The sequence below is a fragment of the Micropterus salmoides genome, unplaced genomic scaffold (assembly GCF_014851395.1).
Source record: "Micropterus salmoides isolate LMB-PRFRI ecotype aquatic unplaced genomic scaffold, ASM1485139v1 Ms_hic_scaffold_4, whole genome shotgun sequence".
NCBI classification, from domain to species: domain Eukaryota; kingdom Metazoa; phylum Chordata; class Actinopteri; order Centrarchiformes; family Centrarchidae; genus Micropterus; species Micropterus salmoides.
Genome location: NW_024043372.1, coordinates 5,796,259 through 5,821,495, shown reverse-complemented (window position 1 = coordinate 5,821,495; position 25,237 = coordinate 5,796,259). Strand labels below are relative to the sequence as shown.

General features: G+C 39.4%; 3 protein-coding genes across 3 annotated transcripts in view; 1 reads left to right on the top strand and 2 right to left on the bottom strand.

Annotated features, from left to right (window-relative positions):
* Positions 1-931: 931 nt before the first annotated feature.
* Positions 932-7,056, bottom strand: sec13 (SEC13 homolog, nuclear pore and COPII coat complex component). Its single transcript, XM_038696901.1, is given in 10 exon segments — positions 932-2,005; positions 2,275-2,421; positions 2,903-3,023; positions 3,129-3,262; positions 4,636-4,769; positions 5,051-5,202; positions 5,497-5,566; positions 5,569-5,611; positions 6,664-6,708; positions 6,911-7,056. Coding segments are annotated over 10 exon segments (960 nt in total). The 5' UTR covers positions 6,914-7,056; the 3' UTR covers positions 932-1,894.
* A 732-nt stretch (positions 7,057-7,788) lies between these two features.
* Positions 7,789-24,339, top strand: cand2 (cullin-associated and neddylation-dissociated 2 (putative)). Its single transcript, XM_038696925.1, has 24 exons — positions 7,789-7,990; positions 8,452-8,595; positions 8,776-8,930; positions 9,969-10,092; positions 10,755-10,812; positions 11,357-11,555; positions 11,768-11,873; positions 11,962-12,104; positions 14,030-14,340; positions 15,083-15,224; positions 15,368-15,486; positions 16,261-16,416; positions 16,683-16,904; positions 17,046-17,252; positions 17,793-17,980; positions 19,121-19,286; positions 19,364-19,504; positions 20,096-20,235; positions 20,688-20,870; positions 21,227-21,321; positions 22,000-22,169; positions 22,245-22,409; positions 22,822-22,929; positions 23,848-24,339. Exons 1-24 carry the CDS (start codon positions 7,923-7,925, stop codon positions 24,076-24,078), a joined length of 3,741 nt encoding a protein of 1,246 aa, XP_038552853.1. The 5' UTR covers positions 7,789-7,922; the 3' UTR covers positions 24,079-24,339.
* Positions 24,338-25,237, bottom strand: part of LOC119886260 (receptor-type tyrosine-protein phosphatase S-like) — a 28,451-nt gene continuing 27,551 nt past the window's right edge. The window contains exon 20 of the mRNA XM_038696884.1: positions 24,338-24,959. Coding sequence (XP_038552812.1) covers positions 24,946-24,959 — 14 coding nt within the window. The 3' untranslated portion in view covers positions 24,338-24,945. The remainder of the gene's footprint in view (positions 24,960-25,237) is intronic.

Here is a 25,237-nt window from a genome sequence, read left to right as displayed (position 1 = left end):
CTCACTGCCTTGAAACTAAACAGATCTTACATCTCACTGATTCACTTTTACGTCACTATTTCCTCTCAACTTAAACTGTATCCTCTCCACCCACAAATATTTCCACTTCTAGGTTATTATCAAATGTCAAATATTTCCAATAGGCTATATTCCTATATATACACACACACATATATATTTATACATATATATTCCAATATTTCCCTCTGAGATGTGGTAAAGTAGAAGTATAAAGTGGCATTACATGGAAATACAAAAGTAAGTCAAAATTATACTTGAGTAAATTTACTTACTGTGAGCTCCACAACGACTTCAAGACTCCCGTCACAAGACAACAAGTTGTGTAGTCTGAACAGCACGGCCATCGGCTGACGCTGAAAGTAGTGTAGTCTGCACGAGCCTTTAGTTACTCTGAATCTTCCATCCAGTGAAGCTGGTGCAAACTTGGGTGACAGTCACGCATGTTTCCAGATTGAAATCGTACATGGTGAAACAAGAGACTTGCAGCAGAATAATGTACAAACATTTACCAAAAGCAAAACATTAATATTGTATGAACAGAGACAATAAACATAAACTGAGTATCTAAAGTGGATTTTCTACTATTGAACAGGTTAAAATGTTAAGTATTGCATTAAAGTTTTGACGACAGAGCTGCTTGTGTTTTGGTTACTTACAGAAGAATTCAATATAAACTGTTAACATCTTAAAACATGTCTGGAGAACAAGTTCATTTTTTAAAATACATATTTTTAAAAGGGTGATCAGGATTATAGAATCCTCTGAATAACTCTTCAGACTTTCAGCACATTTCTGTTGCAGCTTTGTCTTATCTAGACTGCAGGCTCCACGGAAACAACTCTCTAAGCAGCCTTTATAATTACAGGAATATTAAACAGTATGACAGCAGGAGCAAAAAATAAACAGGATATTGTTTTAACATTCTTTAATTACATCAATTATGAAAAACATCCATGGTTTCTGATCTCACAACTGAGAGAAAACACTCAAAAACTGTTTGCAGTTATGTCTCATTCATATTGACTTCTTCACGTCTGGTTGCCATATCAGTGTTAGCGGCTGATTAATTAAGGCAAGTTCTGAATTTCTAAACACCTGTTGACATTTGCTGACAACCAGCCTCGTGCATGTGTTGAAAAGAATGTGTACTTATCAAAAGTTTACTAAATAAATCATTTATTTACCTTTGTTATTAAATTTAACAGCTAAAGTTGAACACGAGCCGTTCACAAGTGAAAACCAGACAGTCGAGTCAGTTTTTGCGTTTTAATTGTTGCTCAAGAGGGTTTTTCTGCTCAATACAAAGCTTCTTTAGCGGTTTGGGTTAACCAACAAGTGATAAAGTGTTGAAAGTCGAGGGACTGCCGGGATCATCCTGGGCGATAGTTTTGCTCTCTGCTGGTGGAGGTGGAATGTTTCAGGAGCAGAGCATCATGGGACAGGATAGAGGTCGGGGTGTGATGCTGTCTACTTAGTTATATTTGGACCGGAGTTTATGTACATGTGGGAACTCTAAACTGTGGGGAAAAAAACAGTGGCGTGCATCTGATAAAAAATATGTTTAGTTTATAATCAGTCATGTTTATGAAGAATCTCCATCTTTCAACTGTGAAGGTTTCTTTCCTTCTGATAAAATTTGGGAACATTTATCTTGGTCAAACAGGTGTCCAACAGCTGAACTCCTTAATAACTCATAATATCATTACCAGACAGCCGAGCTGAAGCTCAAACACAAACATTACAGAAGTAGCTCATTCTTAGCGGACAATGTTTGTTTGTTCAAATGTCCGGCGGATTCTTTAACGCTTAATTCATCTTTGAAGATTGGGGTCATCCTTGAGTCCGGGGTCATTGTTATTTGTGTGTGTGTGTGTCACTGCTCGCTCTGCTGTGTGTCTGTGATGGTGGAGACGGCCCCCTGGCCCTTGCTGACATCACTGATACACGCCCACTGACCGTCCATCGACTCCTTCCACAGTGTCACCTACAGGAGAAATACACAAACGTATGACATCAGGTACAACACCTTCACTACAGGTTATTTTTAGCATGACATTTTCATAAAAATCAAACTGACAAATGAAAAATCTGTTTTCATAAAATCTGGAACCACAAAAACATGAGGGAACTTTCTGGGTTTGATGCATCTAACTAGAGAAAATATATCAGGAAAAATCACAGATCACAATTACATTATTGGGGGAAAAAAAACAAGGTACACTAGGTGGGCCTGTGTTACTTTATATACTCTACCTTGTTGTCTCCTCCAGAAACAGCCAGTATGTTTCCAGTGATAGACCAGCTGACGTGCCAAACAACATCATTAAACTTATGGAGCAGTTTGGCCGTCCAGGTGTTGCCTGCGGGGTCGTCACACGTCCAGATGAACACACGTCCGTCCTTAAAGAAAGTGCAAAGGAAACTGTGACCAAAATCTCAACAAATGAATCCCGCTCAGCTCCGGTGGTAGGAAACCCAGCAGACAGCGTTTGATTTTATTCATCAAGGTTCTTTGGTAGCTGCCAATAAAACCTTTTTCCCACTCTGACTCATTATGAAATCTTGCTTTATAAAAGGAGCCTATTGAATAATGTTTAAGATAAGTGCTGTGCGTCTGTGAATTAGGCTTTTTACAGCTTTCACCAGGTTACTTGAGAAATTGCTGAAGTGGATGTTATCTCTGGCTCCACCTGCTGGTACAAATACACCAAAGCTTAATGTACTAAATAAACTGCTGATAAAAAAAAAGAGCAGTTTTATTGATTAGGCAGCGATTCTCTTCAACACTGAAATATGTTGAGTGCTGCTGTTGTTGGACGGGTCAAGTGTCTCAATGAAAATGTCACATATTTATGATCCCTTTACTTCCAATAAGTCTCACCTGGGAGCAGCTGGCGATGGTGCTGGTGGGAAGACCAATAGATGGAGCCCAGCCGACGTCTCTCACCCAATCACTGTGAGCCTCCAGCTTCTGATCCTCCTTCCACTGGCCGTCTTCCTCTCTGGAGGCAAGAAGTGACAAACCCTGTGATTATTCTCTGCTCTGTACTTTATTTTACAGGAGAAACCTTCACGTGCCACACAAAGTCTATTAAACAGTAACTCACTTCCAGAGTTTGACCAGGTTGTCGCAGCCTCCGGAGACGAAGCGTTTGACATAGTTCGGTTTCTGTCCTGACGGCTGATCGATCAGGCTGCCTGGAACTACAGCAGGAGCCCAACTCACTGCATTACAACCGATCTGCAGGAAAAATTACAACTGAATTAATGAACAGAGACAAACCTGAAAAGAACAGCACAGATCACAGTATTACATTACAAGAATAATGTTACAATAAAAGGAGTAGACAAACAGTGTTAAGAACCGTATTGATGAAGAACTTTAAAACAGTATTAGGAAAGAGAGCATTTATGTTTAAGGGTCCTTAACTCAAACATACAATCTTCAACATCATTTCACATGTTTAAAAATGGTTTGTGTTCTTATTCTGAGTTACATTTTTCATGTTTCAGATGATGTTATGCCTATGTATAATTTACAACTCACTAGATATTCAATATTCTTTATTTTCTATGACAGGGTGCCCCCCAGATTCTCAAAGTTAAATTTAAGACTGTTTAAGAACTTTTTAATACCACCTAGGATGAAATTTAATGCAAACTTAAGTGCCATATAATGGAAAATCAGTATGAATATTAAGCCTGAGAAAGGTTACCTGAATTTTATAAAAAAATGTATTATAATACATTCATATTTAATACACTATAGCTTTTGGGGAGGTGTTTGTGCTCTGATAACATAAAATGAATCAAGGACGTCACTTTGTGTTGAAAAGTGGGACATAGGGGTTCAGATTAGGGGTGTGACGATACACTTAACTCACATGCACGATGCAGAATATTGGATTCACGAGAACAATACAAGAAGATATTTTAACACTATTTTGATAAAATATTCAATGCTGAAATATATAGATGGGGGTCTGGGGGTCCTAGAAAATTTTGAGTATTAAACACTTAATTTCCTGCATTCTGGAGACATTTTCTGCACCAATTTATGTAAGATTTGTCTTTATTTATATATAGTAAAACAGAAAATTCAGGTGACTATTCAAACAGAATATAATGCAGTAATCAGCAGCTTGTTTTTTAGCTTTCAGTTACTTTAACTTACTTTTTTGTTTCTTCTATATCTACATTGCATTGCATGTTTTCTTACTGTGCAAATAAACCTTTCTCAAAGTATTTTCATTAGTTTTTTTTTTTCCCAGAACATATTTAACAAATTCTTATATAAAAAAAAGTGATGGGAGACATGTCTCCAGTATCTACAGTGTAAATGACACGTATGAAATGAATACAATATTTGTCGCGCTAAGAATTCTTATGGTGTGATATCAAAAATACAAATTAATTAGTACAGTATGAGTTGGTACAATTAGTAACACCTTGGCTAGATAAGATATATAATGTAATATAATATGCCAATGTAAATGCTTCAGTGATTATTCATCTGTTCTGTTTTTGCATCTAAAGGCTGCTTGAAATATAGTAGTTATTGAAGTTAAACAGAAAATACAGTTTTTAACCATCTGAACTGTGCCTCAAACTCACAGTGTGTGCGTTGCTGATCTTCTTGACGTCCCACTGCTGATCCCCAGTGAATGTAAGAAGGGAAATGGCTCCATCTGAGCTGCCGCAGGCCAGGAGCAGACCAAACTCATAGGGACCCCAGCAGACAGAGTTCACTGTAGACACACAAGAGTGGATTTAACAAACAAAGCTAAAGACAACACTCCAACACACTCACGTTGACCAGTCAGCACTGTCATTCTATCACTGACCTGATCCCCAATACGATGAAGAAACAACAACAACAACAAGATTAAATAAAAACCAGACAGACATTTTCTCTAAAGAACCATCAGGGAGGAGAAACCGGAGAAAAAAAACTCATGAAGACACAAATGTGAGATACAAAATAACCTGTACGATGTTATTTCACCTGGACACACGGAGAGCTACCGACCTGATGACTCATGTCCGGTGTATTCATACATCTTGTCCCAGGATCCGTTCTCCTCCTTCCAGATGATGACTTTACGGTCGTAGGAACAGGAAGCCAGAATGTTACCGAACATCGGGTGAGCCCAGGCTACCTGCCACACGGGACCCTCGTGGCTACACAAACACAGAGATCCAAGTTTAGTTTAGATCCTCAGTGTGTGTGTGTGATACAAATAAATGCCAATAATGTGATATCCATGGTACAGCCCTTTGTACTGCAATATTAACATGATAATTGAACAATAGGTGGAGTAGTAACAGAAGTCAAGCGTACTAAATAAATCATCACCACCACCACTTATTACGCAGCTGCAGTTAACTTGTGCAATGTATTTAATGTAATTTAATGCAGCTTAAGTGACAGATTTCTTTCAGATTTGGTTTGGTTGTGGAACAACGTTATCTTACCCTCTGAGGTCTGCCACCAGGATCTGTCCTCCATTTCTGACATCAAAGATCTTTACAGTGCGGTCGGAGAGCAGGTGGCGAGCCGGGTACCATAGTAGTCCATCTGGGCATCATGCTGCAATAGACAGAACAAGACAACAAGACTTGAAATACGGGTGCACACAATATCACGTTGAAAATGTTGTGGAACGTGTGCAATATACTGTCTATTTTGTGGATAGTTGCGTCCGTTGGCTGTGTGGCTTAGTTTTATTTGATTTAGAGCCGGCTTGAAGCCGCTATATAATGATCATGTTTCATTGGCCAGTTGCCCTGTCACATGCAGAATGTGAGCGCACGGGTCCACTACACAAACGTATCCTATGGAGCATACCAGGTGACTGAGTGCATACTTCGACAGCGTGAGTGCAGAGAGAGAGAAACTAAGAAGATGAGTGAGGCTCAGGGAGACAACGCAACAACGGATATTGAAGAGGAAACATCAGAAACAGAGCCCATCAACTTTTGAGTTTTTTCATATGTTTAAGAATGTCGAAATTAATATCATTATCACAATATTTATGATCAATATCACATTTTGGCAATATTGTGTAACACTAACCTTAAGAGAGAAAATACTCCCCCCAATCACTTTTCCATATATATATATATATATATATATATATATATATATATATATTCAGTCAGAGTGAAATAATAATCCAAAGTTAAAACATGCTGATGATGGCAAATGGTGTTTTGTAAGAATGCACACAATAAACTGCTGAATCCACAGCTTCCATGTTTTTAACCAAATGCTAAGTTAAATCAAACAGTTCTCTAATGCGCTGAGATGAAATGTAGGTTTGTAAGATTGTTTCCTAAACTTTAGCCATGATCATTCCACAAACATGTGGCACAATCGGTGTAATAAAAATCATAACATTGAGATCTGAGAGTATTAATATTGACATGTCAGCAGCAGCAGCCACCAGCAGTATCGTTTCGTTTCCCCATCACGTTAACTAACCCTGAACCTAATCTTATCCTAACCTTAAAAGCAATGCCACGTACCGCTTACATGTAACATGAAGCTAGAAAATCACAAATTCTCAATAAACCACAGCGAATGCTAACGTTAGCTTCATTCATCAGCTAACAGGGGCTACATCAAGGAAGGAAACTTACGATCATGTCCTCATGAGAGGTGTCCACCGTGTTGATAACGGAAACCTGAAATTGACAAACAAATACATCAGCATTAACATTACACAGATATAAAGATGTACTGTAATGGTTTAGGGATAAGCTCTGTGCCGTTAGCCTGCGTGCTAACCAGCTAGCCACTTGGGCACGTCAGCAACTAACGGTCAACGTAAAACAACACAACCGTAAACAAACAGTTTCATACTCAGCTTTAATTAATTACACTCACCATGACTGCCGCCAAAAAAAGAAACCCACTAGAAAAATGCTCCTTCTTTTATTCAAACTGAATAAACCCGTTTCATCAACTATTCCGACGTGGCAACAAGCACAGAAGCCGCTACGCTTCGTTCCCACCCACAGGGTCCGACGATAGTTTCCACCGGCGGAACCAACAAACGGTGAAAAGGTTCCACATACTAAAAGTTTAATTTGTGTTCAATCATTAAATAATAATAATAATAATAATAATGATGATGATGATGATGATGATGATGATGATGATGATGATGATGATGATGATGATGATGATGATGATAATAATAATAATAATAATAATAATAAAGCGTTGTACATTTAGACTTGTAATAAATAAACCTGATTCTTTCAACTGTTACACTGATTGTAAAGAATTTTAAATAATTCGTTTTACTATTGTAAATAATTTGTTAATTACTGTTTGGCTTTTAAATGATTGATTTTGTTATTTGTTTTTGTCTTACATTCACCGTGGGTCAGGAGAGCAACGCAATTTCAATCCTCTGTGTGCCTTTTGACAATGAAGTTGATTTTGACTTTGATAATATCATATTAGAGCCACATGAAAATAAATAAAATGTAACCTTCTAGCTAAATGTAGACGGTTAATCCAATTTGGTATGTTGTTAAGTTTAGGACTAAATGTTAGGCCTATTAACGATGATTTACTCTTAACATTTCACGTTTTACTGTAATTAACAGACAATAAAACACCAAGTGACTTTTAATTACAGATTTCTAAAAGTGCCGGACTTAATGTGTCCACACGGTAGCGCCATAAACCTTAAAACAACTTTCAACTTTTGACATCTATTTTTATCTCGACCCACCAAGTGTCAAGTTGCCCGCTGGTTAGACGTCCTGTGTTGCTTCTCTCGCTCCCCTTCAGCCTCGCCATGTTCTCGGGTTAAATCTGTCGCCCCAGATTTTTGTTATCGCAGAATAACTTTCATCGCGCCGCTGACAGCTGTCAAAGTACCAAGATGTCGAATGTGTCTTACCACATCTCCAACTTGTTGGAGAAAATGACATCTACTGACAAAGATTTTAGGTAAGACAGAGTAACTGTTACTGAACAGCTCGTGCGTCTGACAGTGAGATGACACTTTTTAATCCTGGCTCAGTGTATGTGTGGGTCATTTTACTACACAGTATCTTTCCTCTAAATAATATATTTAATTTTAGATTTTTGTAATCACAAGTATAGTTTTACCAAATTTGAAAAAGTATGTCTCTGTGTGTGGGGAGATAAGAGTGTCTACAACAACATAATACAGATTTTACTCAGCTGATCACCTTGATTAATTGAGTTTTTCTATTTTCTATTTATTGTGTGTGTGTGTTTATGTGTGTTCTCGGCTGGGAATGTAATATCACAGCAACATAATAAGACATTTTGTAATTTTACTAGTCAGGTATTTTGTATGTTTTTGCATTTTGTCTCTTTCTGTTTAGTCTTAAGTCATCCCTCTTTCCCCTTCCTGTGTCTCCCTTCTCTGTGTGTGTGACCAGGTTCATGGCCACTAATGACCTGATGCTGGAGCTCCAAAAGGACAGCATCAAACTGGACGAGGACAGTGAGAGGAAAGTGGTGACCATGCTGCTAAAGCTGCTGGAGGACAAGAACGGGGAGGTGCAGAACTTGGCTGTTAAATGGTAAAACACACACACACACACACACACACACACACACACATGCACACAGTCTCAGTGTTTACTTGTATGTATTTAAATACTTGGCTCAGTTGTGGTGTATAACATATGACACATCATCACAGCATTATTGTTCGGACTCCACACAGTAAAGCTGATTCACTGGGTATGTTTGATTTTCAGCCTGGCCCCTCTGGTGAGCAAAGTGAAGGAGCCTCAGGTGGAGACGATGGTGGACACGCTGTGTTCAAACATGATGTCGGACAAGGAGCAGCTGAGAGACATTTCCAGCATGGGACTGAAGACTGTGATCGCTGAGCTGCCGCTGTCTTCGTCAGGTGAGGACAGCGATCAGCTTTCTACTTGTTTAAAATTATGTGACGACCAGCTTTAGATGCGAGCTTTCCATCTGACTATAAAGATGTTTCTATGTTTAAATTCAGAATTTTGGCTTTAAATATTAAAATTAATCTGTGTGAAGAGGCCTTTTAATACCGATATTTTAATATATTATAAAATAATAAACAAATATTATTTTAAGTGGGTCATTCTTACCAGTAGGATACTAAAATGTGCTTTAGGTATAATATTTTAAAGAATTGCCTAGCTAAGTTGCATATTCGTACACTGTTTCACATACATAGCAAAACATATATTACACCAGACATTACACATGTGTAGCTGCAGCGCAGTCAATTTAACTGTGCACTTTTACATTCAGAGCTTAGTTTACACAAGTGCCCTGTGGTATTCTTAGAGTATAGTATTCTTAAAATAACCACATGTTAAACAAATAGAAGAACAACAACATAATTGTAAACTTGTTTATTTTTATCATGAACTTATGACACATCTATTGTTCATTTGAGAAGGGACAATGTACATTAATCAACATTCAAACAAAAATGTAAATGTATGAGTTAGCCACAGGCTAGTTTTAGTCCTTTTGTCTGATGTTGTTAGGCACCCAAAAATAGTAAAGCTATTAAATTAAGTAAATTAAATTGTGTTAAAAAGTATAATGTAAAACAACATGAGCAGATACAATCTAGTAATATATGATACAGATATTGATGCTGGTCCACTGATGCTGCTTTTGACCATTTCTGTCTTTTTTTTAATGTCCCACAAATTTGATAAATCAACACCTCGAACATTATTAAGCATTAAATTCTGACTTTTCAGTCAGTTGTATTGATTGTTCAATTTAATTTAAATGCACTGCATTTAGAATAACTGTATTTCTCATATTTCTCAGTGCCAACATAGACAATTAAGATAAAAGAGTCTGAAGTTACCTACGTGTGTTTTGCTTAATGTTACACATAGCTTTTTCAAAATTTCCCCTCTGGGTTCTCGTATGTGTGGGTTGCCAGGTTTGACACTGACAATCAGTGTGTGTAAGAAGATAACCTCCCAGCTGATTGGTGCCATCGGGAAACAAGAAGATGTGTCAGTTCAGTTGGAGGCCCTGGACATCCTGTCGGACATGTTGGGAAGGTAATAACAAAACATTAGTATTTATTTATATATATTTTCAGCCGCGTGGCTCTGTCGATGTCAGACGGTCAGTTCATCATATCTCAATAACTACTGGATGGATAGACATGACATTTTCTACAGACACTCATGTTCTCCAATCCTACTGACTTTGGTGATCCTCATTTTTTTGATTCAGGTGAAATGTCTTGACAGTAATTAGATGGATTGAACCATCATAAGGTTACAATATTAATTTATCCAATACTTTGGTTTATGACTAATGACATTCCCATCAGCCCCAGCTGTTTGTGGTGTTTAGTGGTAATTACCAAGTGTTGCATGGTAACAGCTAAACGAAGATGGTGAACGTGGTAAACACTGTACCTACTAAACACCAACATGTTAGCATTTTAGCTGAAGTACTGCTAGCATGGCTGACACAGACTTGTTTCAACATTGAATCACACTGAATGTTAGTAAGAACTATTGACACACTGGTGAACAGAAAAGAATACTTTGTCAAAATGAGATCAGGTTTAAATATTAAACAAAAGTAGTTGATTGCTCGAGTGTTTATCCAATGATCAACAACATGACCTGACAGGACGTGATATTGAGAGAAGAAGAAGTCACAGATGATGCTAGTGATGATTGTTGCTGGGTTTTTAATCTTTCTCCAGGCTGAGCGGTGCACTGGTCAGTTTCCACAGCTCTCTGCTCTCCAGCCTGCTGCCTCAGGTAAGAAACAGTCAGACTTTAACACTAAATGCTATAATCTATAATAATAAAGTAAATAGTAGCAGCAGTAGTAGTATTTGTTATAGTCGGTTTTGCAGCACTAATGTACTAATTAAAAGTGTCATGTCTTTATTTTACACACAGAAAAATTGAATAACTGTGACATTTCATGGTGAATTTCTTATTATATGAGATAAGTAATTCATCACAGTCACAAACGTTATTAACCTCCATTGTTAAGTTAAATAAGTTCAATATTGTTTGTAATCTCTGTTGCTGTTTTAAAATTACGCTAAAAGTATGGGAATATTATCAACTATTATTAATTTATAATCGTAACTTATAAACAGTATATTATGTGTATGATTTTCCTTTCTTTTCTTTTTCACTCATTGTGACATATTGTGCTTGGATGTTGCAACCTGCAGCCATGTTTTCTTTTATTGTATTTTCTTTTATTTGTTATCCTCCCATCTCTCATCTGTCTGTCCATCTGTCCATTTATTAATTTATTCAATCACTGTTCACCCTGATGCTCTGTCAGTTAACCAGCGCCAGGATGGCGGTCAGGAAGCGCTCCATCTTGGCTCTCGGTCACCTGGTGCCCTGCTGTAGCCCCGCCCTCTTCTCCCAGCTGACTGAGCACCTTTTGACAGAGTTGGCCAAAGGTCCGCCCACTTCAATGATGAGGACATACATCCAGTGCCTGGCAACTGTTAGCCGTCAGGGCGGCCATCGAGTCGGTGAGATGTGTTGCTGCGTCTCATTCGAGTGCTCGCGAGCCCTTATACAGTCGTTTCATTGGTCGCCTTTCAGTTTTCATATAGATTTTTAAATTATTGATTCTTATTATACTATTCTTATTTTCTTTCTTATTGCACTATTCTGAGTTACTTCTTTTTATTCTAGGATAGCGCAGATTTCAAATTTATATGTGTGTGTGTGTGTTCTGCAGGTGAGCATTTAGAGAAGCTGATCCCCATGGTGGTTAAATTTACCGGTGTGGAGGACGACGAGCTCAGAGAATATTGTTTCCAGGCTTTTGAAGCCTTTATACGCAGGTACACACACACACACACACACACACACACACACACACACACCGTGTCATCTGTGTCCGTTTCTCATGTTGTGTGCATTGATTGACAGGTGTCCAAAGGAGATGTCTCCCCATGTCGCCACAGTAACAAAGCTTTGTCTTAAGTTCATGACCTTTGACCCCAACTATAATTATGACAATGAGGAGGAGGAGGAAGAAGATAGCATGGACATAGAGGACGGACTTGATGAAGGTCTTTGTCTTTCTTTTTGTCGTTTTCTGTTAAAGCAGTATTTCTTCTTTTGGTTTGTTAATATGTTTTAGATTTCATCTGGTGCTTCCTTTGTAAATTCTGCTTTGTTGTGCTAAAAAAACGCAAGCTGTTTTAAAATAATCAGGGACACAACCAGTAGATAGGGAGCTGTTGAAAACAGAGATCAGCTCCCTATCTACTGGTTGTGTCCCTGATTATTTTAAAACGGCTTGCGTGAACCCACTTTTAAAGAAACCTGGTTTAGATCCCTCCCTCCCACAAAATTTTAGACCAATTTCAAAACTGCCTTTTATTGCAAAGATTCTAGAAAGAATTGTGTCCAAACAGCTGCTCACTGTACTGGAAAATAACAAATTATTTGAAAAGTTTCAGTCTGGTTTTAGGAAGTACCACAGCACTGAGACTGCCCTGCTTAAAGTCACCAATGACCTTTTAATGTCTGCTGATGAAGGCATGTGCTCAGTCCTGGTACTCCTGGACCTTAGCGCTGCTTTTGACACCATTGATCACAACATCATGTTAGACAGACTGAGGCACTGGGTGGGGATCTCTGGTACTGCCCTAGAATGGTTTTCATCCTACCTGTCAAATACGAAGTTTTGCGTGTCTGTAAACAACTATGTCTCTTCATTCTGTCCAGTTAAATATGGTGTGCCTCAGGGGTCGGTCTTAGGACCCATTTTGTTTTCCTTGTATCTGCTTCCCCTTGGACATATTATCCATAAACCATATCCATATTATTTTATGCTGATGACACACAAATATACTTGCCCGTCAGATCCACAGAATTAAAACATACTTTTATAGGAGAGCCTTTCCCGATCTTCATCCATCCATCGTCAACCGCTTATCCTGCATACAGGGTCGCGGGGGGGGGCTGGAGCCAATCCCAGCTGACATCGGGCACAAGGCGGGGTACACCCTGGACAGGTCGCCAGTCCATTGCAGGGCCACACATAGATGAACAACCACTCACGCTCACACTCACACCTAAGGACAATTTAGGGTTGCCAATTAACCTAGACTGCATGTCTTTGGATGGTGGGAGGAAGCCGGAGCACCCGGAGAGAACCCACGCAGACACGGGGAGAACATGCAAACCCACGACCACGACCTTCTTGCTGTGAGGCGACAGTGCTAACCACCGTCCCACCGTGCCACCCCCTTTCCTGATCTTATTTGACTTTATTTTATCCCTTTTATTTTATTGTATTTTAGTCTTTTCAGTGTTTTCATGCTTTTACCTTGTATTGTTTTTGTGTTATTGTCTCTTGGGTATTATTGTCTTTACACTTGTTAAAGCACTTTGTAACTTGTTTTTGAAAAGTGCTCTACAAATAAAGATTATTATTATTACATTATTAAAACTTTAAAATAATAATAATTTTATTTATTTAATTTTAATAATAACTGGGATTGAAGCATTTAACTTACTTCGGTGCACTTTTCCAAACAAGCTATAAATAATAAATACAAATACGTCATGCATGTCTGACCCCAATCATAGCTGCCCACTCTCACTGCCGGAAAAAACTAAATTATTAACGTTAAACAAAAAATGTGCAAGAAGCACGACTGGCAACACATTTTGTTTTATTTTTTACTACCAGCTTCTACAGTTGGTAGTAAAAAATAAAACAAAATAAAACAAAAGTATGGGGCCTCCCTCGATGAAGATCGTCTAAAGAAAGTCTCATGTTTTTACTGTATGTGATAAAGCAACAAAGATTTACAATTGGTTTGTGTTTTCGTTTAGATTGAGTGAGTGCTGCTCTTGGTTCATAGATATTAATAAGCTACTCATTTATAAAAGAGATACATGAAAAGTGAGTGAAAGTGAATTAAACTTAAACTAAAGTCAGGCTTCTTCCAGTATGAATAGCTTATCTTATCTCTCCACCCAGAGTCAGGCGATGAGTACAGTGACGATGATGATATGAGCTGGAAGGTGCGGCGCTCCTCGATCAAGTGTCTGGAGGCGTTGATCAACACCCGCCGGGACCTTCTCCTCTCCTTCTACTCCTCCATCTGCCCCGCTCTGCTGGCCCGATTCAAGGAGCGCGAGGAGAACGTGAGGGCGGACGTCTTTGCTGCTTTTTCAATGCTGCTGAGACAAACACGAGTGGGATCAGGCCACCATGGCCTCATCACTGCCTGTTCAGACTCAGGGGTGACCAGGGAGGAAGAGCCAGCTGTCGCCATGCTGAAGTCACAGGTACAGAAAGGTTTTACAACAATTACGAGATGCAGCAATGAGCATTTACAGTGTGTGAAAGATGAAATGTTGTTTCTGAAGGGGAGAAGGGGATGGTGGAGTGGACCAGAGTTTAAGTTATACAGACATTTTTGGAACATTTTTGAGTTAAATTATCATTGGCCAGAGCAAGTAACCAGGGTTTTTGTAGTTTTTATAGTAAAACTATTTAAAACATAACATTATAAGCTGCAAAATTCCTGAAAAAACATTTAAGAAGATATCTGAGTTTTCACCATTCAGTTGCTGAACAATTTGTTCAGTGCAATGTTAAATAGTAAGTTAAGCCCAAACAATTAATAAGGTATGCAGACAAAAGACAATGAAGCATGTTCATCTCCTCACTGTTGTACACTAGTGCACAAAGCCAATAGCAAAAGTTGATATCAATTGTAATTCAAAAGGTTTTTAAATCCAGAGTAAAACTAAAGCTAAAAAACAACCCAATATATCTCCTGGAAATCTGAAGTTTCTGCTTGTTTTGTGTTTTGTTTAATTTTAAAAGTCAGTGATTACTTGTTGCCTGATTTTAGCAGCCCAGAATCTTAAGGGACCAGATGATTTAGTTAACAAACCTTAACCACCTTAACCTTAACCTTTTTATCATAATCACAATATTTCTCTTACCTTAACCATACTGTGCACCCCCTTAAAAAGCATAACCTCCATATAAACAACATCAACATGTGTGTTGTCTGTCCAGGTGCCAGCGATAGTGAAGGCTCTCCACAGACAGCTGAAGGAGAAGAGCATTAAGTCTCGACAGGGCTGCTTCTGTCTCCTCACTGAACTGGCTCACACTGTACCCGGAGCCCTGGAGCAGCATATACCTGCTCTAATACCTGGTAAGCACACACACACTTAATTTCCCAGCTCCCTCATTCTTGCTTTTTATTTCTCTTTCGTTTGCACCTCATCTAAAATGTGGCTGTTTTTTCATTCAACTGCTTCATTTTCTCTACGTCCTGCCCACTCCTTCCTCCTCCAGGTATTGTCTTCTCCCTGACAGACAAGTCCACCTCCTCCACCATGAGGATCGATGCTCTCTCCTTCTTCCACGTCCTCCTCCTCTCCCATCCTCCTCAAGCCTTTCAGCCACACATGCAGGTTCTTTAAACCTCTTTTCAAGCTTTGCTTCAGGATATTTGCAGGCGGTTGTGAAATATGCATATATTATCAAGATGCTTTGTTCATATAAATAATGTAAACCTGCAGACTACAATCTCTGCGTTTAGCTTCATATCTTCAGTTTGTGGCTCAGGGAGCCAGTTCATTTCTGTTATCTGATTCTTCTCTACTTTTGCACTTAAAGAAGTCTGTTTCTAGGTTTTTATGCAAAACATTGCACAACATCAGTCAGAATTTCACAGTCCTCTGTTTTTGTGCCTCCACGCATACTTAGAAAAACAGCCTGATCCTGTGGCTACGTGCTAACAGAAATAATAAAGAGTTCATAATGTCTGCTCGAATGCAGATGAACATGAAATTGCACATGAAAGTTTCTTTCACAGCTTTGGAAAATGAATTGTCTCATGTGTCTCATTGTCTCAATAATTTACCAAATAAAGGTAATGAAGTAAAAAGTAATCATTGGTTTCCAAAAAGCAATACAATACAAACAACAGGATCGGGGGTGTGGCTTGTTGGGAAACAAGGTTTTGCACCATACAATACCGACTGCTTGGATCATTATACAGTTAAGTGTTATCTGGAAGAAGGCAATCGCCTGTAGGAGCCAGTAGCTGGAGAACCAATCACCTCAGCCTGTTAACATGCAATATCATTGTCTTACAAAAGTATTGGAACGTTTTGTATTTGTATTTATGGCTTATTTAGATAATAAAATGAACATGTAAAGACTTCTGTGTATCGCCCCTGCAGGTGCTGCTGCCCCCGGTGGTGGCGTGTGTAGAAGACACTTTTTATAAGATCGCCTCAGAGGCTCTGTTGGTCACCCAGCAGCTGGTCAGAGTGATGAGACCGCAAGGACAGACCGCCACAGCGGGAGAGTTCGACCCCAAGCCGTTTGTCAGAGAGGTACGAGAGGTCAGGTTTGACAGGACAGTTTTGCTGTGTTTCACACTTTCCTGTAAATTATTTTGAACTCTGGCTATAATAACCGTAGAACTGTATTACTCTGTTTCTATCACCCAGAAGGCTGGTAAATTTAAGTGGCCTAAAACATACAAGATCACTAATACCACACAGTGTCCGCTCAGCTGAAGAGACGGTCAACAGCTCATCTGTTGGTATCGTTTGGTTTGTGAAGAGTTTGAAAAATCATAAAATTGTGTTTCTCCGAGGTGTTTTCTGTAACCATGAAGAGGCTGAAAGCAACAGACATCGACCAGGAAGTGAAAGAGAGGGCTATTTCCTGCATGGGTCACATGGTATGTCACCTTGGCGACCACCTGGCGGCCGAGCTGCAGGGTGTTTTGGCGATCTTTCTGGAGAGGTTAAAGAATGAGATCACAAGACTGACAGCAGTTAGGACCATCACCCTCATAGCTGCTTCTCCATTAAAGGTTCAGTGTGAATCTTTATTTGACTTTTTTTTTTTTAATAAAGACTTTTCCGAATAAGAAAAAAAGCAGCGACTAACAAAATAACAGGACTTTTCTCTCTCTGTCTCTTCTCCGGTCTTTTCTCCCCACCCTCCTGTCCAGATTAACTTGTCGTCCATCCTGCCAGAAGCTTTGTCTGTGTTGGGATCTTTCCTGCGGAAGAACCAGCGCGCTCTGAAGCTCGGCACGCTGGCGTGTCTTACCACGCTGGTCACGCATCACGGTGCCAGCATCAAACCCGCAGCACTGGAGCCGGTGCTGAGCGAGCTTCCTGGTCTGGTGGATGAGAACGATATGCATGTATCACAGGTACCACACTGAATTTAACACACATTAATGATGATCCTTCCACCAGGTGAAGTGTTAAATTTATAGAATAACAAATGTTTGAAGATTGGCTTATTTTGAGTTCAAGGTGATCTGGTCAAGGATAGCTGGAATAAATGAAAGGGGTAATAAAGAGGCATGGATATAGCCATATACCCATGTTTTTTTGTTAAGTTTCACCTTAAAATAGTGGACAATCTCTTAAAGCAGAAAAGGCCAGGTCCTGTAATGAAAGATTAGTGAAGAAGAAATGAGCTCACATGAACTGGCTGTGATGAAGTTGCATTGTGGGAAATTTAGGCACCAGGTTTTTAAAAGAAAGAGGAAGGCATGCAGTAAGAGACAGCATCTCTGGTTCTGCAGCATCAGTTTTGATCCTTTTTGCAATGTTAAATCGTTGAAGAACTCTTTCAAGTCGTTTTTGAGTTATCCAGCTAATTAACAGACAAACAACCAAAACAACAACATTGTTATATATATTACATGTTGTAGTATACTGTAAATGTAGTGTGATCTGTTTAGGTATCCGTCACCTTGCTGACCTGCATGGCCAAAGCCTGCCCCACCTCTCTAGCGAAGATCTGCTCCTCTGTGCTGCCGGGAGTCTTCAGGCTCGTCCATTCTCCACTGCTGCAGGGTGGAGCGCTGGCAGCCATACTGGACTTCCTGCAGGCACTGGTGCTATCCAAAACCACTAACCTGGGCTACAGGTAAGATGGTGTGTGTGTGTATGGGTGAGCTGTGTGTTGGATCTGTTTAGGACCAAATGTCCCCACAACAACAGGAAACTAGGAAAAGTGTTTACTCAAGTCGACAGTTTTCTTGTGGGAAGACTGTTTAGAGTTTGGGATAATTGCTAATGGTTTGTAATGTTTCTGTTAACCCACACAGGGTTTTAATACTGATATGAATCTGATATTTTTGGATGCTAGTCGCAGATAGCCAGTTCTCTCTGACAATATTTAAATGTGACTATTTTCGTGGTTTAAAAGTTGCAAAAGAAAGCAAGAATGCAAAAATCCAGTGTTTCCCTCAGGCTTGTAAACAGAACTTATCTTATCAAGTGACATGAACACTTTCCAAAACTCACAGTGTTGACATTCCTTTAGGTGATCAGGAACCCCTTATCGGACAGTAAATACATAGAACAGCATATTTAAACGTTACAGACTATTTTGATTGGAGAACCTCAAGTCTCAAGTGTGTGCGTTAAGCTGATTACAAAATGACCCTTAAAGGGTTTACTGATTACACATAATCAGTTCACTAGTCACAGGGAGTCCTGCTCAATCTCAATAGTTATAATATGTCTTCTGTGGTTCAGGGGGAGCTTCGTCAAGTCTGAGAAAATAACCATATTCATGCCATAAGAGGTTTTCTCAGCTTGGGCTGTGAGAGTTTTATAGCAGGTCTGCGTTACAAACTTGGGGTGCAGAGATAGACAGACATGGCCTTTTACCAGGTAGGGAGAGTCTAATGAGAAGATGCTATTGGTTGTTTTATTTAAGATCCAACAGTTTTGGAGCTTGACCCTCAGACTAAGACAGAGAGACAGAATCTCTCGACCTCTGCTGCTTTGATTTTAAGCATTCTCCTTTAAATATCTGGCAGATCTCCATTAAATATAAAGGCAGAAATAAAGATTTGTAAACAAAACAAAGCTGCATTTTGCCGGAAGTTTTATCAACACTGTTGTAATGTATTGATTTTTTTGGGGGGGAATTGACATCATGATATTAATTTCCTCTCCTCTCCCCTCCTATCTTCCTTGTTTCCTCTTCTCCTCTCCTCTCCTCTCCTCTCCTTCTTGTTTTCTCCTCTTCTCTCCTCTGCTCTCCACTCCTCCTCAGTCAGTTGCTGAAGTCTCTCACAGATCCGTTTCACAACTCTCAGTCCTCAGCAGAGAGCATCGTCATCCACAGACAGTCCCACCACTCTGTGGCTCGCTGTGTGGCTGCTCTGTCCTCCGTCTGCCCCAAAGAGACACCAGGAACTGTGTCCAGCCTCATACAGGAGGTGAGTCAGTGTTTGTACACTCGTAATGTCCATCACCTTCTGTCCGGATTTTGCTGGATCTCCCCTGCTCTCCTCAGGTAAAGAATCCTAGTTCTCCAGAGTCTGCTCGAGTCCTGGCCCTGTTGTGTCTCGGGGAGGTGGGGAGAAGCGGCAGCCTGGGAGGAAGTAAGGAGGTGCAGGGAGTCATCCTGGAGGCCATCTCCTCCACCAATGAGGAGGTAAGATGTACACAGTTCCCAGGCTGCAAATAATGATTATTTTCATTAAGTTTTATCAGTCCATCTATCAGATATCTAAAAACATGTTCCCAGAGCCCAGAGTTAATCATTCATAATGATTGGCATGAGTCCAAATGGTAAAATTGTCCTATTTACAAAGATATAAAACAGAGAAAATCTGTAAATGTTTACATTTGATAAGCCAGAATCAAAGAGACGGTTCACATATAGCTATTTACGGAGCTTTCAATTGCATCCCACTGTCTTTCCTCATCAATCTTGCTCAGATGACAATAATGTTCTGAAGAATAGGACAGCGTTCAAATATGTGAATGTGAAAAGTTACTGTTTAAGTTATACTCTCTGTTGAAACTAGAAAAACATATTTATGTTTTCAACATTTAATTTAGTGAAGCATTCAGTCATCTCTGGATGGTTCAATGTGTGAGGTTCTCTGGTTCGCCTGTAACCTGGTGAGCTGAGAACATGTTCAGCATGTATGTTCAGCCAAACCTTTTCCTGGATGAAGGCAGGTGAAGAAACAATATGACTTACTTTTTCATATTAACAGTGTCAAGTTTGTGATTTCAGGTGAAGACGGCAGCGTCCTGCGCTTTAGGCAGCATGGCGGTCGGCAGCCTGAACGACTACCTGCCCTTCATGCTGAAGGAGATCTCCTCCCAGCCACGGAGACAATACCTGCTGCTGCACTCCCTCAAAGAAGTTATCAGGTGTGTGTGTTCATGGGTTTCTGTGTCCATTTAAGTGTGTTTTAATTGAACTTTTAATCTTTGAATGCATATTACATCCTTTTCTCCTAAGTGTTACCTGTCCCTTTTTTTCTCATATCTTTCTGAATTTATTGTGTTACAAAACGTCACCAAGCTACATCTCAATTTGGCGCCATCAAGTGGCAGTGAAAGAAAAATATTGACCTTTATATTTCATTATTAAATCAGGGTTTGTTTTTAACCAAGCAGAGTTTAATTTTGGCAAAATGTGTGAATTTGCAACATTATATTTTATGCAGCCCCACTTTATTATTTAAGCTGGTAAAACAGGCATACTTTGTGTCATACAAAGTGCAGCTTTAATCAGATTCCCTTTAAAGTTTGGTAAAATGTTCTACTCTCCTCTTCTGTCCACTTGCTGAATAACTTTCTCTCTCTCTCTCTGTCTGCAGTGCCTGTCCAGCCCCTAGTCTCTCGCCCCATGTGGACTCTATCTGGACTTTGCTGTTTCAGAACTGCGAGTGTCAAGAGGAGGGGACCAGGAACCTGGTGGCTGAATGTCTGGGAAAACTGACCTTAGTCAACGCTGCCCAGCTGTTACCAAAACTTAAACAGCAACTTAAAGCTGGTACGACGTGTGAGGAGGGAAATGTGTGTGTCAAGGTTTGATCTTTACTAAAATAACAGCTGCACAGTGTTGGTGGCCAATCGTTCTGTCTGTCAATCCAATACTTTGTTTCAGAGCAGTGTGTCTCTAGGAATACTGGTCAGATTGTCATAAAGAGACAATAGTGAACATTTAAATTACAAAACAAGCAAATGAAGATGGCAGTTTCTGAAGTTACTCTATGCTGCCAGTAACATTGTCTCATACTGTGATGAAGATATTGTTGCTGCCCACCATTCTTTTTAACATTCTGTTAAAGGCTCATTTATAAAGCAGCACAAACAAAACAATAATTTAAAGAACCCTTTTCCCGCCCCCTCACAGGTTCTCCTCTGCTCGCAGCACAGTAGTGACAGCTATCAAGTTCACTATTGTTGATCACCCTGCTCCCATAGATTCACTGCTGAAAGACTGCATAGGTAAGACACACCTGGAGGACAAACCTGAACCTAATTCTAATTTTAAAGGTTTGTTCATTTTTGGTAGTTACGTTTGTTTGAAAATTACATTGAAACGGAAGTTACAGCATCTTTAACATGGTGGTTTTACATGATGGACAGGGTCCCCCAAAATAACATTAGTTTATGTTTATGTAACCATCCCCGAGGTTAAGAAGAGTTTTGACACATGCTTAGCATGTAATGAGAGATAATAACACAGGGACAGAGGCATTTTTAATTCCACTGTGTTTTTAAAGCAGTTCTCACATTGCACATATGCACATTGAGTTTTTGGTCGCTGTAATCATTCCTCTTGTCCATACTGGCTGTGAAGAGATCCCATTCCAGTGTAAATGATTGGGTAAATGATTCAGGAGTCTGCATTTAAGTGTGTATCTTACAAATATTGTCTTTTTAGTATAAAACCCACTATCTCAATGTGATTTTGGACATGTGTGTTGCCTTTCAGACAGACTTGAATAATGAGACTTAATCTTTCAATCATCCCAGTCTTGAACTAAACACCTGAAAAAGACAGAACCTGTTCAGTTTTACTGGCTTCAAACATCTAAAATATAAATAGGCTCTGACAAAAACAAACACACACACTAAATTTTCCTTTATAGCTATAGCAATGATGTCATCTCTGTTTGGCAGGTGACTTCCTGAAGACCCTGCAGGATGACGACATCAACGTGCGCCGTGTTGCTTTGGTGATGTTTAACTCTGCAGCTCATAACAAACCATCTCTGATCCGTGGTCTCCTAGCGTCAGTGCTGCCTCACCTCTATAAGGAGACCCAGATCAGGAAGGACCTCATCAGAGAGGTGGGTTGGCGGGTCAGGAAGCTGAAAACCTTCATGTCTGATGTGTAGATGTGTAATTCTGCATTTGCTCTGCAGGTGGAGATGGGTCCATTCAAACACACTGTGGATGATGGTTTGGATGTGCGTAAAGCAGCGTTTGAGTGTATGTACACTCTGCTGGACAGCTGCCTGGAGGGGCTGGACGTCCTGCACTTCTTAGATCATGTCGAGGAAGGACTCAAAGATCACTATGATATCAGGGTGGGTAGAAAATACTGGAAAATACAAAACTAAAAGATCACATCAGAGGTAGGTGCAGCTTTCTCCTCCTTACTCTGGTTAGCACAACCATGACAATCTATCGAGTTCAATTTTCACTATGAGATTTAAGTCACACATAACACACACAGCAAGGTCACAAACAGAACAGTCTTTTACGATTTCTTGTTGTGAAAGTTGTTGGAAATATTTACATTTATTTGGCGATGTGCTTATTTAATGTATTGTCTTTAGGTCATCTTTGCTCATATTGTTCTTAATTTGTAAAATTGTTCGGACATATCCTAATAAATAAAGTTTATTACTATTTTATACATATGAATCAGCAACTACAAACATTAGTCTTCATCTTCTTGACTCAGTCCTCTCACTTATTTGTGTGTGTGTGTTGTAGATGCTGACTTTCCTGATGCTAGCCAGACTGGCCTCTCTGTGTCCTGCTGCTGTTCTCCAAAGACTGGACAGACTAATAGAGCCACTTAAAGCTACCTGCACTACCAAGGTACTGATGCTCTTAGAAGTCTGGGAAGAAGTGGGTTTCTGTAAATAATATATGGTCTAGACCTGCTCTTTTATGATAAAGCGATAAAGTTGTGATTTGGTGCTATATAAAAAATTGAATTGAATTGAGTTGAAAGTCAGTAGCAATTGACCATCAGGCTTTGCAAACACGACTCGTCAGACATGTTTAAAATATAGAATATTTGGCTGTCTTATATAATATGTTTATTTTGGAATGAAAAAAACAAAAAAATCTGTATTACAAACTGTTCTTTGTTAACCTTCTTCATTTTTTTATGTTTTGAGGGCATTCACTATTTATTTAACTTAAAAGGTAGTCTAAATCCCTCAAACAGTAATTGTCCAATCAAAAACACAGAAGAAAACTTAAGTTAAACAGTGTCTGTTTACACAAGCTACTAACATTAGCATGCCTGGCTAACTAGTTTACTTCATACGTAAGCTCCTAGGTGATACTTCCAGTCCAAGGAGATGGATGTCATTACAGGTTATGTTAGAAAAAGCCAAGTGCAAGCTGGTCCTAGATTCTGCTACAGCAAGGTTGTTTTGCTCCTAATTTCATTTTAGCAATTTTTTCTCTGGACACATTTACAACAGAAATGTGGCACGGTATCATTTTATTGTCAAATTTTGAGTGGCAAATATGCTACATTGTTATAAACTGCTTATGTGTAATGCATTGCCCTCTGAACTCCAACATTTGAGTGGCATCCATGTGAGGTACATATTCAAATAAAAAATAAAAAATAAAAAAAATATCATAACTGATAAGAGGGATGGCCAGAACTGTGTGTATTTCTTCTTATAAAATATATAATGCATGTAGCATTGAGGACTACGTTGTGGATAACTATGCAATCACAGTGAATTAAACCCCCACCGTGTCCACCACCCGCAGGTGAAGGCCGGTTCTGTGAAGCAGGAGTTTGAAAAGCAGGAGGAGCTGCGTCGCTCGGCCATGCGCGCTGTCGCCGCCCTGCTGGCCGTGCCTGAGGTAGAGAGGAGTCCCACCATGGCTGACTTTGCAAACCAGATCAGAACAAACGCTGACATGGCATCCATCTACCAGAGCGTCCAGGGAGGGGAGGGAGGGGGCTTAGGGCCCGCAGAGAGCATGGATGTGAGCTAGAATGCCGAATTATGTTTTATTATGATGATTTTTCAAATTTGTTATACAATCACAGCTACGTATATTTTGAAAACTATATATTTTCCAACTCAACTTTGGGCTTTTTAGGATGAACTTCCTGTCTGACAAAGATACATTTTGTGATAGACATATGGTGAGCTTACTGAAATGGATTTTGCAGTTTCTTTTTGTCCATGTCGTGTTCTTCCCAGTAAGAATTGGGTTTAATTTGGGTTCACATGAAATAAAGTGGAAGCAACACTTCAGTGCAGTTTATTTTGACTCAATTGATCTGATATGCCACTGGGTTTAAATCATCATGTTACATCACCACACACATCTTTATCTTTTACTCAGGAAGGAAACGTGACTTCAGCCGGACAGAATACCACAAGTTGAATTTTTCAGACAACTAATTGGTTAATCAAGAAAATAATCAACAGATTAATCAACTATGAACATAATCATTTAATTCCAGCCCTATCGCTGACTGACAAACAGTGATGTTCAAGAAATGCAAGGATGTCATAAGCTCCTTGAGAGCCAAAACATTTCTCATAATAAACAATTGACACTTACAAGAGAACAAATTCTGTGATTTTAAATGCTCTAAAACTGGAGTGAAATACTTCACAGATTGCATATTAGTTCTGAGGATATTGCAAATTGCAATGGTCCAAACACAACAACAACAACAACAAGACAAACAAATAAAAACCTTTGGCATTACGTTATACTGTTATTAGAGGCACAATCAAATGCATATACAAAAGTATCAGACAGGTAAAGGTGAAGATTGCTGATCACAGAGTAGCTGGTTTTGGGTACACATTTGTCAGAGTTGCTCTGCTTCTGTATCTCCTCATATTATTTCATTTCATCTGGGGAAGAACGGAAAATACATAGTGTCAGTAAATATGTAACAGTGACAATAAACACTATTCATACTATTCTTTGAATAGTCTTTTCGGCAGCTGTGACGTTTATAAGAGGCATGACATACAGCCGGAAAATACCACTCATGCTAGGGAGCAGGTCTCTACATTGTTCCTTTTGTATGCATAAGTAAGCATTTGTTAAGATTATCAAAAGTGCAATCAAACTTTCTGACCCTCACCATTTGTTTAGCACTTTGTAAGGCGCTGTTCTAACCACATTC

Excerpts from the sequence above, each read along its gene's own strand:
- cand2 (XM_038696925.1), top strand. The coding sequence starts at position 7,923 with ATGTCGAATGTGTCTTACCACATCTCCAACTTGTTGGAGAAAATGACA. Across the intron at positions 11,556-11,767 it reads TCAGGGCGGCCATCGAGTCG|GTGAGCATTTAGAGAAGCTG; the intron begins GTGAGATGTGTT and ends TGTGTTCTGCAG. Across the intron at positions 21,322-21,999 it reads ACTGCTGAAAGACTGCATAG|GTGACTTCCTGAAGACCCTG; the intron begins GTAAGACACACC and ends TCTGTTTGGCAG.